The sequence below is a fragment of the Lissotriton vulgaris genome, chromosome 5 (genome assembly GCF_964263255.1).
Source record: "Lissotriton vulgaris chromosome 5, aLisVul1.2, whole genome shotgun sequence".
Classification (NCBI taxonomy): Eukaryota; Metazoa; Chordata; class Amphibia; order Caudata; family Salamandridae; genus Lissotriton; species Lissotriton vulgaris.
In genome coordinates, this window is record NC_141693.1 from 1,499,402,834 (window position 1) to 1,499,418,503 (window position 15,670).

General features: G+C 41.4%; 1 protein-coding gene across 1 annotated transcript; it reads right to left on the bottom strand.

The window, feature by feature from the left end:
- Window positions 1-1,757: 1,757 nt before the first annotated feature.
- Window positions 1,758-14,621, bottom strand: LOC147712847 (acidic mammalian chitinase-like). The gene is made up of 11 exons (XM_086923512.1): window positions 14,505-14,621; window positions 9,148-9,177; window positions 7,943-8,144; window positions 7,397-7,453; window positions 7,126-7,291; window positions 5,129-5,253; window positions 4,658-4,781; window positions 4,294-4,479; window positions 4,060-4,179; window positions 3,817-3,958; window positions 1,758-2,268 (listed from the first exon to the last, which is right to left on the bottom strand). Exons 1-11 carry the CDS (start codon window positions 14,527-14,529, stop codon window positions 2,015-2,017), a joined length of 1,431 nt encoding a protein of 476 aa, XP_086779638.1. The 5' UTR covers window positions 14,530-14,621; the 3' UTR covers window positions 1,758-2,014.
- Window positions 14,622-15,670: the final 1,049 nt, after the last annotated feature.

Here is a 15,670-nt window from a genome sequence, read left to right on the forward strand (position 1 = left end):
ACTAAGTTGTGTCCTTCTTATGGAACACTCCTTCCCCTTACAAGGACATGTTTTGTTCTCCCAAAGGTTTTTTCTTTAAAGTGGGTGATTTAATTAAAGTCAAACCTGGTGATGTCAATGCTGGTCTTTCAAAATGTTGTGGTCCTTACAAAGTCATTCAGGTGGGTCACAATTGGTTAAAATTGGACAATATGCAAGTTTGGAACATGAGAAGAGTTGTTTTGTTTCGAATGGGTGGTGGCAGCTCTTCATCTTCTGTTTCAGATTTGTCTTTGTCAGCTGGGTTGCCTAAAACTTCTAGGGCACCTTCTCTTGAGATTGTTGGAGAAAAAAAATGCCATTACAAAAATGCTGTCATGTCTTATGGAATTTTGGAGAGAAACAAGAGATGTGTGTCTTCTTCAAAGTGGCTCAATGATTTTGTAACCCGTTGATCTTCTTTACCAGTGTTTTTATTTGTGCTCTTTGCTCATTTGTTCCCTGTGTGTGTGGGTATGGGTGGTGTGTCTTGTTTTGGTGTTTCCTTTTGTGTGTGTTCTTTCTTTATGTTTGTTCATTTTTCAGTTATGCATTGATAGGAGGGAGATGTGTTATACTGTGTCTGTCTATCTGTCTTCTGCCTCTATCTTCTGTTTTATGTCTCTAGTTGAAATGTGGGGTCTACAACATAGTTGGGGGTTCTATGTCAGTTATGTAGTTGTAGTCTGTGCTGATGACATGGGGTGACTTTGCTCCAATAAACTTCACCTTTAATGTTCCTGATGTTGCTGAGTCTTCCTTGGAATCAGACTTCTTCATACACCCTGGGTCATGACCATGCCACAAATCAGAATACTGCCCCTTGTACCTCATCTCCGTTTTGTGACCATTGTGGGGCAAATGTAGGGGGCTATGGCGCAGGTGGTTTTTTTGTCACTGGCGCTACACTCTGACCAGGATTACTCTTCATTTCATTTTTATGATTCACAACTTGGTTTGTCACATTTGCATATCAATTTCTGTAGTTCACCCAAAGTTAAAAGGGTAGTAGAAAATTGACTTATTTTATCACTCAGAAGTTCGCAAACTGAGAGTACTGCTTCATGAACAGTGGATGACCTACAGCTTCATTCAAACATAAGTCAGTTACTCTTGCCTACATTTCAAATTTGTCACAAATGTACCTAGCGGTTCCCCTTTCCATCACCCCCCGGCCCCCACCCTTTGAACAAACTGTACAAAATATTCTATAATCACTTTTAGGTGGACGAAGACTGTTTGAGAAAAAAAATTGCACATTTGTCAAACAGTGCCAAATTTATTAGTAATCAAATAGACTATTAGGCTCAAGAATAAGGCACTATCACTGACTCTCTAATGTAATATACTTATTTGTCATTCTTTCCATATCTGCAAAATTACTATGCCCCAAAAGTGAGCAGAATACCAAAGTATAACTTTGGAGTTTCACTTGTTTTAGGAGGCTCCTAAATTTTGCAAATGAGGAAAAAATAGGTAGGTGCCAGTTTGTTCAGTTTTACATCTGTTTTGTTTTTTCTTTTAGGCATTGGACTCCTTTGGGTGAATCTTGTATATTCACACTCTGTAATTACACACATTTAGTCACTCAAATATTTTCCATATGCATATTCATAATTGATACATTTTGCAATAGTGATGTAGTATGGCTCACCTGTAAAGAGGAAATGATTGTAATAATTACAGAAACTGGAAGAACGAAATGATTGCTTTTAAAACTGAAAGCAGAAAATGAAGCATGGATTTTTAATATGCTTTATTTCGTCTCATACGATGTACCTGATACAGAGATGAATTGCATAACTGCAGGAAAACACAAGGCATTCATTGCAGAGGATGAGATGAAGAACATTCATATAATGTATTCAGAAGCTTTTTCACTTTGCTTGGCATACAGCCAGGTTGCTCAATGTGACCAGAAAGCGTTGCCACACCCATTACAGAAGAGCATACGGTGGAGGAATGCCATGCAATGTGCTTAGTGGTGTGAATGTAATCATGGCCAGTTGCAGCAGGAACAGCTGGCATCAAAGACCAAGCCGGTCTGACAAGCCTGTTGATAGGTATTTCCATTCAAGCAGTTGTAGAAGCCGTTCTTCAATGCTGGGTTCGGGTAGAGGCCGTTGGCTTTACCAGCACAGAATCCACTGCCACCAGAGCTGCTGCCACCACTGCTGCCACCGCTGCTGCCTCCACCACCACCACTGGGGGCTGGAGCTGCTGTGACTGGGACCGCAGGGGCAGTACAACCTAAAAGGGCATGAATAAAATGTACCAATGAGTGGAAATACTCTGCAATCCAACTCTAGTCAAACATGGTCTGCTAAATTAGCCCAAGAATCTACTGTTGCAGCCTACTTAAATGCCCACTCCGTAATTATGAATGTTTCTTTTTTAAATACTGTTAATTGGCTCTGTATGGCATGCCCAGAATGTGGACCTGTCCCATCCCAATTTTCTGAGCATCTTGTGGCGGTGAAATGCAACAGGTAGCATGGTTCTGAGGTTTGGAGAACACATGGTCTTACTGGAGAGAAAAGGCAGAGTAAAAGAATACAATGCGGTCAAAATTATGAATCCTCACCGGGCACGGAAATAAGGGGCTTCATTCCAAGAAGTCAAGCACAAACACTGTAGAAACACACCCAGACACAGGCAGAATACTATGAAGGACACTGACCATCGTATGCATCTAGTCTGCCAAGTCCCCGGTTACTGACGTCAGGGCAGATGTGCCTTTAGCACAACCTCACCTTTCTACTAATGTTTGCTCCCAGGTGTAACATGTTTGCATTATGAAACCCAAATTCTACATTGTCTCCATCCATAGTGTTGAAAAACTGTTGCATGCTTTAAGCATTCATAAAGCTACCAAAGCCACTTTCACAACCCCAGCTTTTGGACAGATCATATGGACCTGCTGTATGACCCTTTTATGAGTCAGATGGACTTATGCTGTCTGAATGTGGGCAACCACCGAAGGGGACAACCTTCCACTGTCCCGGCTTCACACCATACATGCGGTGACAAGCTGTGTTTCTTTGGAATAAGAACAATCTGGTTCCAGATTAAGAAGATACCACATTCATTCCTCTGTCAAAATTTTTTATTAAGCACATGAGGTTTTACACATCTAGAGACCCTCCCAGCTCGTTAAAGCAACCTTATTGTTCTGAACCCAAACGCTAGGTGCTTCTGAGACAGGTGTTCAATTCCTTTTCCTTTACACTTTAAGGATCTCAGTTTTATTACATGCTTAGGGTGCTATGTAGAGTTTGACAGATTTCCCATCCATCCTATTTAGAGTGTACGTGTGGTGGCACCCCCCAAATAGGGCGGTAGTCCTGCATTCATTAAACTTTAAAGTGATTTAGCAGGTTAAATGAATACATTACAACGAAGTCCATGTCTCACACAACATTTAGTATTAATTGTACTAAATTATAAAAATCATTTTGCTGCCAGTGGCATCTTTTCCAGTTTGGAGTGCACTGGCTTTTAAATTCCAACGAAACAGAATAAACCCTTAGTGGGCGAGGGTGAGGGACACTGTACAGGAGAAAAGCTACTGGTGGTAAACTCTGGCTAGATTCAACTTCATTATGTACTTCTATTGAAGTCGTAAAGGAAATTCCCAGTTGGATCTGTGTTGTTAAACTTTTCCACAAATCCTCTTCTTACAGTGCCTTTATACATGCATAAACTGAAATCCTCATTAAGCGCTCAGTTGCATAAATGATGAAAACTGAGGAGAAAGAAAACCGGAAGATGTCCTTCAAATGTATGATCATTCCTTACCTGAAGCTTGCACTCCAAGAGTAGTCTTCAAGGCAGTGATCAGAGGAAACTTGCCCTGGTTGCAGAATGTGCCAGTAAAGTCATCCAGGTCAATGGCCCAGACCAATGCACCGGCCAGGTTGTTCTTCATCAGCCACTGAGCCTGTAAGGATTTAATGGAACGTACTGCTATAAACATCAGTTAATTTGTGTTGCCTCTAGCCTTTCAAAATATCATGGAACAGGCCAATCTGTAAAGAATACCTTGAGCGTGAAACTCTTCACATTGTCATATCCAAGCCACTGGTTGCCCTGGTATGCGTAGGGAACATCTTCAGCAGAGGACCAGTTATCAGTAGCTCCATTCTTCAGGAATGTGCAGATCTGTAAAGATTAGAGGTTGTAGGAAATGTTCATTCATTTTATTTTAGTTTTGAGTGGTATAATGTACTGGCCAGAAATAACTCCGAAGTCAATGAATGTCTCAAAGTACAGTACCTCATAGTAGGCCCAGAACCCAGCTTGTCTGGTGTACGGCCCCGCAGGACCAGCTCCAGATGTTGGGGCTGCAATGCCGTTGTTGGATGGGTTGCTCAGAATAAAAGTGTGTCCATAGGTGGGAAATCCAACAATGAGTTTTGAAGCTGGGGCACCATTATTCAGCCAGTAGTTCATGACGTAATCCTACAAGGGTAATAGGTGTTTTCAAGTTAAATTCTTTGTGAGTGGTGCACAAAATGTCATAACAAGTTCGTACATACTTTAATAGTCTCTCAAACTGGGCACTTGACAAAGATTAATTGAAAATATCAGAGTGTGAGTAAACAGCATATCATCACTTTTGGTCTGTCACTATACTTACGACATTCAAGTAAGCGTTTGCCCCAGTGGCCGAAGGGTTGGTGTACAAGGGGCTGTTCTCCCCCGTGTATCCCTCCCAGGATCCGTGCAAATCATAGGTCATCACATGAATGTAGTCCAGAGCCCTGTCGGAAAAAGCATATGCGTAAATAGGCTGCTGTACTATATCTTAAGGGCGCTGTACAGAATTTACTGGACAATTGGTAGATACAGTTACATTTCCTGTGGTTGTACTATCCTGATGCACTAGCAGATCAGGTTGTTCTTTAGTGTTTGGATTTCCTATTAGATGCCTGTCATGCAGCAGCCTACTCTTCCTGCCCATCTCATTTACTGCCAGAATGCACACAGACTGTGAGCATTAGGACCAACTTTCTAATCATGAAACTTTCAAATTTTAATGTGTAATGATTATTGGTGCTCCTGCATACAACATTATTAAACGCAGCCGCAGAAAGAAGACTGTACTCACGCGGAGAGCTGAGGGATCTGATACCCAGCCTGGATATTAGAGATGCCTGCTGCCACAGCAGCCGTGACCATGAGCCGGGGCTTGTTGCTCTGAGTTGCCTCCTGCTCAAAGGCTGCCCGCATTTCCTATAAAGAAAGGAAGAAATTGAAAACTAAGTTTATAATGGATGGAATGGTTACTCTAGCTTTTATGGTTAAATTAATCAAAAATACCTCTCTCCAGACAGCCTGGGTAATGATTAGTTGAAAACATTTCTTCTATCACAATATACAGTCTTTGTTAAAATCATTCCTTACAGAAGGGCTTCTAGTTCTAGAAAGTGCAATCCTCTCCAGCAGGAGGAGGATCAGCTCCACACAGGTCAAGAGCTGAAGATTTACACCTGCTTTCAACATCTCAGCACAGAAAAGGGAAAAAGACACCTTGCCCATGTCCCTGGAAATGTCCAAAGTCCCCGGAGGATCAGAGCTATGGTGTCAGTACAATATTCATTAAACAAGGAACTGATTCACTTTGCTTTGGAAACAATTGAACTCCACCATCAAAGTGGAAAAGAAATCAAACCATTGGGAAAAGCAGAGGCATCAAGATGCAAATAAGTGGTAGGGGTAGCTACTCAGAAGCCCCTAGGATTATTTCAAACTCTGCATATAAGAATATGGCAGTTCTCCAGAGTGTCACAGGCCGGGATGCTAGCTCTACAGCAGTTGGGTGAGCTAAGCTGCATATATATATATTTACGATATCCTTGTTGAATTGGGAAAAGTTAATAGAAACACATTTTTCATATTTTAAGCTTACTAGGAGCTTTTTTTGTCAGAATGTAAATAACATTTGTAGAGTCTATATTTTTGTTTTATATGCTGGTCTCCAGACTTTTAAAAAAGTGGAGTAGAAAGTCATAAAAAGTCAAACAATAGTCTAAATATTATTTAAAATGATATTGCAGCCTACAGGTCCACTAACTAATATTTTGCATGCTAGAGGTTAAGATATCCCACCCTCAGGTGGGAGATGTTCAAGCCTTGCCATTGACTTCCTGACAAATGTTTTTCCAGGTTGGCTCATTTACTTGCGCCCTTGATCACTAGTTTTCTTGACGACTCACCTGGTTAGCACCTCTAGTTTTCTCTGCAGCATCCTGAAGAAGCCCATCCTCACCCAGTCATCCTGATTCCTGCTTGGAGCACCCCTCCTCAGTGCATAGTGCCCACTTCCCCAGCCTCCTCGATGGATGTCTGGCAGACTCAGTGTCCCTAACTGCTGCGTGGCATCCTTCCAGTCTCCTCAACCATTGTATGGCACTATTTTCTAGTCTCTCCGCCACCCTGGTCTACACAACTGAGGCCCAGATTCCCACCAGTCACCAAGACAGCAGGGGCTGTTTGGTGCTTTTGTTCTTGTCTGACTGAAATCACTATCACTCCACTTGCTAGTTAGCACCCTAGTCTCTCATGCAGTAGGTGGAACCCTTGTCTGTCTATTGGTAGCTTTGTACCATTGTCTCCCTGTTGCTGAATAGTACTCTTTGCCTCGTGGGATGGATGTGGCACTGGTATCGGCAACAACTGGCTGACACCCTTGTACACCCAAGAATTGCCTGGTGACCTTGCTACCTGCTTGGTACTTGACTACCTTATCTCCCTGCTCATTAGCTTGCTCCCTTACCTCTGTAAACCAGATGTCTGGCTGACAGAGTGGATGACTCAGTTGTCTCCTCACTGTCCAGTTTGTTCCTTTTTTCCCCCGGCCTTTCCAATGGCTGGCCTACACCATTGCCCCTCCACTGACTGCAAACCATGTGTCCCTGGTGATGAATCCTCAGGTATCCATACTCAAACGTTCAGGCTCATATGCTTATCTATTCAACTCACTGCTACACTTGCCCCCTCACCTGCCCATCTGGATTGTGTCCTTCTGCCTGTGCAAGCTGGTGTTCCATTCTTCACCAGAGGCTTTGCCCTTGGCAAAACAGAGGTATGATTCCTCTTTCTCACCTGGACCAGAGTAGTGAAGAGTTGTTTGTCCTGGGGTGGGCTTCCTCTGGATCCAGGGTACTCCCAGTCAAAGTCCAACCCATCAAACCCATACTGACGCAGGAAGCTGATGACAGAGGTGATGAAGGTCTGACGGTTCTGTGAAGTTGAAACCATGGCAGTGAATCTATAAAGGAGAAAGATGAAAGGGTCAGGGTCCTTTTGAAGAGTGCTCGCACTGTGCAAAGTGGGTAATGGACGTAAGCGCAGGCACCAAATTTTCAAAACTCACGGTGCTGTACCAAAGTTCCAGCCACCAATCGCCAGGAGAGTCTTCAGTGCTCCATTCCTATGGATAGAATGATGGTAATAGAAAGTTTAAGAATGCAATCTTTGTCATAAATTATGATGTACCATTAAAACATACAAGAGGAAGGTGCACTCATTTGAATAAAAGTACTCCTGAAATGCAACTGTGATTGAAATACATATTCGTCCTGTACTGAAATACTGACATTGAGTGAATAATACGGTCAGAAGTGAGCATCACCTGTCCAGGACACTCAGATTTCACCTTCTCATTTCGGCTTTAGGTCTGTAATTTACTTGCTGCAAATCATGCATGCATCAACAATATGATTAGCCCAGTTATTAACTCATATCTACTTATTGATTCTTCCTCAGATGGATGTGTTACATAATGATGATCTCCAGCGAACAGAGGAGACTTTGACTAACCATTTGATCTCCTCTTTGTTATTCTTGGAGACCCTTTAAGTCACAAAAGTAACTGTAGACTCATGCTCCTATAGAGTTACCCCAGTGGTCAATTACTTACTGGTTCTTGAGGTTCTGAAAGGAGCTGTAGAGAGTCACGTCATTCCACTCAATTGTTGCGATCTGGTTGTTAGTCATTCCAGCAAAGGCGTAGATCAGGTGAGTACACAGGCATGGGTCGATGTTGTCTGGCTTGAATTTTCCCAGGCCTGGCCTGTACTGGGCCCAGTTGGTGAAGTAGCATGTCAGCTGGTAGGCAGAGCCTGCATTGTGAATAGGAATAAGGGAGTTATTGCACACACTTAACATTTTCTGTCAGGCACTATCAAGTGGATTGCATGCCCTAGTAGGTAATATTTTTCACAGACATCTTCCCCTACAGTGTTTCTCCATTCCAAACTACATTGTCAAGTCTCCCAGCTGTTGAAAAAATAATAAAGGCATGCAGCAACCAGAATACTGTGCAAGGTACAATGGTTGACAGACTACACTAGAGCTGTCTCCTAGCAGTGAGAGTCCATGGTCAGTTCCTAATGGCCAATGCTGTTTGACCTCATCTTCTCACACAGACTTTGAGTGCCCCTAATTATGGTATTTGAATTCCCTTATTAGGCTTTTTGGGAGAACATGGGAGGAATGTTGAAGAGGGAGGTAAAAGTGCAAGAACTCTCCTTAAAATTAAAAATCTGATGTTCACTCCTTACATCACAGAAAGTGTCACATGATCAGAGGCTGTAACCCCCCAACAATTCATTAAGCCGTCTCTTCAGAAATACTTGTAGCTCAATTAGGTCAAGTCAAACTTTTTTGACTCTGATAGGAATGCTTTGTTTGCGTGAGCCAAATCAGTTATCTGTATAGTTTACACTGTCAGAAAAGTATCATAGTGCTAACACTGAACGTTCATGAGCCTAAGCACATGTATTGAGTCACCATCACCTTCAGACTACACAAAACTAGCAGGTCATTCAAACTCACAGTATTACAGCGGGAAGGTTGAATTTAAGGCCAGGCACTGAAGCTAAATTGCAGGGTGAGGCTCACATATATGGGCTTAACTGAGGCTTTGATCTATGGGCCACTTATAAAAAATAAAACACTCAAGCTAATCCATTAAACTTCAAAGAGTGCTTTAGGTGGCAGGGGGTAGAATGTGGCCATAACTAAAGTGAATTTAACAATGAGGGTGCTATTTTCAACTCACTTAGTCCTATCTGATGCACACATCTGTCTGAGGAACAGAAACAAGTAATGAAGGCCACTTACCTATCTGGGCATTGAGCAGCAGAGCCAAACCTGCATGGAGGTAAAAATGTGGTTACAACATAGCAATGAGAAGAGGGCAACAGCCACAGCAAGTGGAGTGTTTAGGAGCAGAATTTAAAAGACAATTTGATTTGCCTTATTAAGAAAACTTCCTGTTTTAAGGACACCACTCTCTACAGAAACATTAGATGTTTGCGCTTATGTCACCATGAAAAGTCACTGTCTACAAAAGTCTTCTTTCCTTGAGTCTTAAAAACCTGAACAGATGGCATTCCTCACTTGGCTGTCAGCAGTGATTCATGCTCTGACCAGCCATTTCAATTTGGACATTTTGAGCAGTTAGCAGGGATCTGGTGCCATGTCAATTTAGAATACTCTGTTTTAGATCATTTTAACATTTCGTGAAAACCACATAACAAGCATATTGGATATTAAGAAGGTTATATTAAGAGATCATAAATTGTTCTTTAGGTATGCCTTGAATTAACAGTAATGCCACATTAGAGACTTCTCGCAAAATATTTCTAATTATAGCCTAAAATAGCTCTACAATGACAATTTGATAATATTTACGTACTTCCAGGAGATACTGGTTATATTAATGAAATATTGTTGACATGAATTCGCAAATAACACCAGAATCAGGGGATTTTTGATTCCGCAAATTTGTATCCCATCTCTACTAAAAGACTTGTGAAGAATCAAACATATTCATCAGATAGACACAGTCACGAATGAAACTAGACTATTGAAGTTACAACAAATAAGAAAAACGTCCCCAAAATTTAACAATACATATAGGTGACAGTGCAATACCAGATAGGTGTTCTTCCCTCACACTTGATTGGAGTTTAAATACTTTCTTTTGGTTATGGCCTATAATCTACGTAAAATTCATAATCTTTGCTGAACAAAGCAGTTCTCTGAACTAGCCATAGGAGACACATGCACTTCATAAAACTCAAATAGAATTTGTGTTTATGAAAGTATGATGCAATTGTTATGATTAAGGCTGTTAATAAATATATCACAAACAGAACACTATAAACATTCGTTTGCACACTGAACACTAAAATATAATTGCCTGAAAATAGCTGTCACAAGAAGCATGTCAGTTAGTTATAAGATTTTAACATGAGTAAACTAATCTATGTTTCGGGAGTCTAAGCATTCTATAGGACATTTATTATGGCATTAAAGGTAAGTATTAGGAATGTTAAAAAAAATTATTTTGTTATAAAATTTAGACTTGTATATCAACTGTGACTGTATGAACGAGGATGTAAGGATTAGTTAAATATACATGATCTAGCAAAACATTACACAGTAGACCTTACTTATATTTAATTTAACCATTCACATAGAAATTGCTTATGGGTGCATGTAAACTACTGATGATCTTAAAACTGAGTGTTTATTTTAATTGTATTACTAATAGTCAAGGCCATCACATCTGCATGTTTCAATACCCTGAAGATGCGGAGGAAGATTTTCATATGGCTCCCAATCAGCACAGAGAAAACAGTCATGCACACCCTGGTCACAAGCAAGCTAGACTACAGAAACCCCTCTATGACAAGATCAACAAAAAAGAATCGCCAGAAGGCTGCAGGCCATTCAGAACGTGGTGTCCAGAATTTCTCTCAACCTACAATGATGCACTCACCTCACATGACACCAGAAAAAGCTCCACCTGCTTCCCAATTCTCAAATGAGCACAATTCAAACTCCTCACCCACACTTTCAAGGCACTGCATACCACTGGCCCACCAGATCTCAACAACTGTACCCTCTTTCACAAACTTTCCAGACACCTCTGCTCATCCGGACATCTACTTGCACACATACCATGCACATGGAAAACCAGATCCAGTGGGGGGCATGGAGGGGAGAGATCAAGCCTTCTCCTAAATCTCTACTAAAGTGTGGAACAACCTGCAGTTATACATAAGAGCCTCTTCCTCACATTTGAATTCCAGAAGATGCAGAAGGCAAGGCTTTGAGTAGTCCCACTAGGCCCTAGATCTGGCTAGGCTCACACCTGCTCAGCACCAGAATACTAATCAAGGCGATAGTGCCATTTATAAATCTGCATTACAAAACAATTGCTGTTGCCTTCATTTTCGCCACCAACAAACATCTGCCTACATTGGTCAGTCAAATATAGGTTATCACAGTCAGCAGCTTATGACTGGTACCTAGTATATAAACTGAGTGACTGCATTTATGTAATGCATCAGCTATCATGTAATCAAAAGCTCTGGGATATTTCTCCACATCCCAAAGGGTTTATAGTCCCCTGCTCTAGGAGCAACAGGATGAAGCACATGCCCAATTCCTAAAAATACATTTATGACCACTCATTACTATCATTTCAGTGCATGTAGAATACTAGGAGGCTGAGGTCTCCAATCTACTATCTAAACAGCCTCTTTGGATTCATGTGGCAGATCTGTAAGTCAGTGCTTCATACCCTTTAACAGCAATATACCTTAATTTTTGGATGATTTACGCCATTTAACAAAAAGAATGTAAGAAGCTTGGTGTATATGACAACAGGTCTACAGTACTTAACCTCTTCCATGCGGCACGAATTCCCCGCCCATGCTGACTCCGCCTTGCGTGGGCGGAGTAATGACGGAATGGTTCCGTCATCCGCACAGCTCACCCGACGTGCATGACGGAACCGCTCCGTCAGCAGCATGGAAGGGGTTAAAACAAGTCACCATATCTAGTTGCCCTGTGCCACAGATCATTAAACTTGCTTAATCCAGGTTTTCGACTCGTAACATTTAATTTGCAAAAAACTCCACTAAATATATTTTTATATATATATTTTGAATATCACTAATTTATTTATCTGGTGGAGATGTAACGTTCATGATATTTCGAACTACGAAGATACATGCAAGAACCCAGCATACCACTTTCTGGAGAAATCAAAAAGCGATATACCTGAGTAAGTTCCAACCTGGACCCTCCACTTACAAGCAAATGTTTAGTGAGGCATCCGCTCATTCAATCCTCTTCTTGTGCACTGACTTTCACCCTTGCTCTTTTGAAAGTGCTTGCTCTTTCCATAAGATTCAGTTCCTCTTGTGTTATTCCAGCCAAATTCGGATCCTGCACCTGGAGACTGACAAGCTTGCCTCACCCCTCACTCGGCCATGCAATGCTTCCCTTGCAACAGCATAGGTGCGCAATTTTGAAAGAACCATCACCTAATTCTTCTACTGCTAGTAACTAACACCCGATTATTTTACTGCTTATGCCATCAATATTTTGGTAAATCAAGTAAACGATAGTCTCTCAACTGTCATAGAGTAAAATTCCATTCTTGACCTGCTGCAATACGGTTTCGATCTTACAACAGTACAGTATTGGCACTGTAGGATAGGATAGGATAGGATATACATTTGAAAAGCACACAAATGCAACAGCGTCTTGGCGCTAATGTAAGTGAGGGGGTATCACAAAGATGTCAAACTACACTTGTGAGAACAGCAGAGTTTTTAAGATCTTCCTAAAAATTTGATGATTGGGCTGCAGTCATGCGGTAGATGGCAGCTTATTCCATAACTTCGCTGCACGATAGGAGAATGCTTTTCCACCCCATATGGCTCTCCTAATTTTATCTACTAGCATAAGGCAGGCATTCCTAGATCTTAATGTCCTAACTGGAACAAAGGGCCTGAATAGTCTCTGCATATCCTTGGCCCCTCCCCCATATCACTTTATGAACCGTGCATAAGGCCTTCAACCTCATCCTTTGCTGTATGGGAAGCCAATGGAGGGCTCCGATTCCCTTGGACGTAGAACTGCCTCTGGGAATATTTAACAGCAACCTAGCAGCTGCATTTTGCAAGGACTGCAATTTATTTTTCTGGGCTTTATCCATTCCCAGAAGCAGCGCATTACAATAATCTAATTTAGACAGCAGTAGACCCACTACCACTGTCTTTTGCAGATCCTGGCCAATAAAAGGGAAGATTTTTCTCAATTTTTTAATAAGGAAGTAGCAGAAACAGGTAATGCTATTTACCTGCGCAGAAAAATTGAGCTGACTATCAAAAAGCAGTGGGTGATGAACCGTGCTGGGTTCTAGATCAGGGAAATGGTTCAGCTCTGATTCTTTTGGATTTGTCTACAGCTTTAGACACATCTCATGAAGTCCTAAAACCAAGGCTCCAAATGACCGGCGTCAGAGGCTTAGCTTGCGATTGGTTAAACTCCTATGGACAGAATGGAACGCAAGTGCTCAAAAGAGCCTCTTTATTTTCAGATGTTAACATGAGGTTCCTCAAGGCTCCTTACTGAGCCCTACACTATTTAACTCTATATCAAGCTCCCCTTTCAGCTGACCCGAGCATTTGGCTACTTAGTTTTATGCTGTATGCTTGTAATACCTGCCTAATCATTGCGTTAGCTGGCCCAATGGAAATCAGCCAGGCTTATTTTAAAAGTTGCCTTTCTGAAGTAGGTTAAATGGATTCATTATAATGTCTTGAAACTGAAACCTGACAAAACTGAAGTGTTTTATAATATGATGCTGTCTGATTATAATTGGTGGTCTGAGTTGGGCGATTCACCGACTTCCAGTAACACAATCAGAAATCTGGTTTTCTAGCTTGATGGCGACCTTACCCTGTCAATCTAGATTAATAAAATGGTTTCTACCTGGTTTCCCTTTTTGAAACTGCTAAAGAAAATCTCATCCTTTGTTACTTTAGGATGTCATAAACAGGTTTTGCAGCATTATTTCAAGACTTGACTACTGCAACAGTCTCTATATTGCTACCCCATTAATTTACAGCTGAAATACAACTTATTCAGAATATTGATGGGCTTAGGATTTTTGGTCTTTGCTGAGAGGCGCATCCCACCCCTTCCAAGCGTCAGCTGTACTGGCTGCCCTTGAGAAACAAATGCTTTTCAAGACATTATTCCTTGAGTGTAAACTAAATCTGGCCTTTTAATCTTTAGGATACATTCCGGACATATATTCTTAATAGATATTTTTTTTCGTATCTGACCTTAATTTGAGGACTTCTTGTTTCAGAAACTTAGTTGGTGGAGGAGCCATAGTTTACAAGCAGCAAAGCATCGAAAAGCCCTCTCTCGTTTCCTTAAGGCTATAATCACTTTCGGTTCAGAATTCTACATTTTTTTTTTACTTGAGCAAGTACAGTTATGGGTATTCAATTTGTTTCTCAGTTCTACCAGCTTTTAGTGCCAGGACACTCTTCTGGGTAGCAGGTGTGCTCTACAAATTTTAAAAACATGTTGTTGTCCAGGGTAAAGGCAGAGACAAAGGCAGCAAACCCTAATTTACTCAAGAGCCTGAGGTTTATACTCACCAGTGAGGAGAAGAAACTTGCCCATGTTTGCGACTTTGCTGCTACTGAGGACGGTGTCCTGCTACCCTTTTATACATCAAGGTCCCAGATGTATTCCAGTGTTATCACATTATAATCTGTAGGAAACTGGCTTTACATATTTTCAGCCGAAGTATCAATATTGGACTTGGTACAGAACAAAGCCTCCAGAGTTCAACAAACAGTGCTATCTTGTTTGCACAGTCTGAGGACCTGCAGAAGGCAGCTAGGGGTTACCGTACCACTCAATGTAGCTCTGGTAGCCTATGTGGTTGCTTTATTCTCAAACTATGCATGATAGCAGTCACAAGTCATTCTGCTTAATCTTTTTGACCTTAGCCAAGGTTTTTTCCATTTTGCTGCGAGGAAGAAACATCTGAGATTCAGTGCAAAGACGTCTTTCAGAATCGAATGCTTGATTTAGTGTTATCTACGTTTTCAAATGGGTACAAGCACCATCTACCACCTAGTGAAGTGTTACTATTTTTCATAAATTATTCAAGTGTTATTAGTCCATCAAAGCTATTAATGGAGAGCTCTTAAAAACTCTTCCCTTTCAGACCGTGTACAACTCTAAAAAGAAATACATTATCAAGCTAGCTTGGCCTTCACTCATATGAAAAGTACTTGTGCTTTAATAAAAACACTAATAGGAGGAGCAGTGTAATGGTAAGTCATGGGGACTGGTACAATCCCACTTTTGTTCCCAACTCTGCCCAACGATAGGATACCCACCTAGTGGACGAAGAGATACAATTCAAAATATAATGGAAATCTGGGACCAATTACGTGCCAATATCTTCTGAATACGTGTGAACTATAGAAGGTGGTGAATGTTTTTAACCAGCAGTCCTGGGTGTGGTGATGGTTCCTGTCCCTTATAACTTAATTGTCTAGACCTTCTTATCACCTTGGCTGCTAGCAGTTTTCCCGTCCTGTGCTGGAAATTGATTTTTTACTTTATTCATGACGAGCTCAGCTCGTCATCAGCACAGCTCAACCGTGCATCATGACGAGCTGAGCTCCTTGCTCTCCTTGTCTTCTCTCCTGGCAACCTGGGGACGATATAGCACTGGAGCCAGGACCTGGAACCAAAGAAAAGAAAAAGAGAAAGAAGATTACCAGTGAGAGGAGAAGAGCTTAAAGAC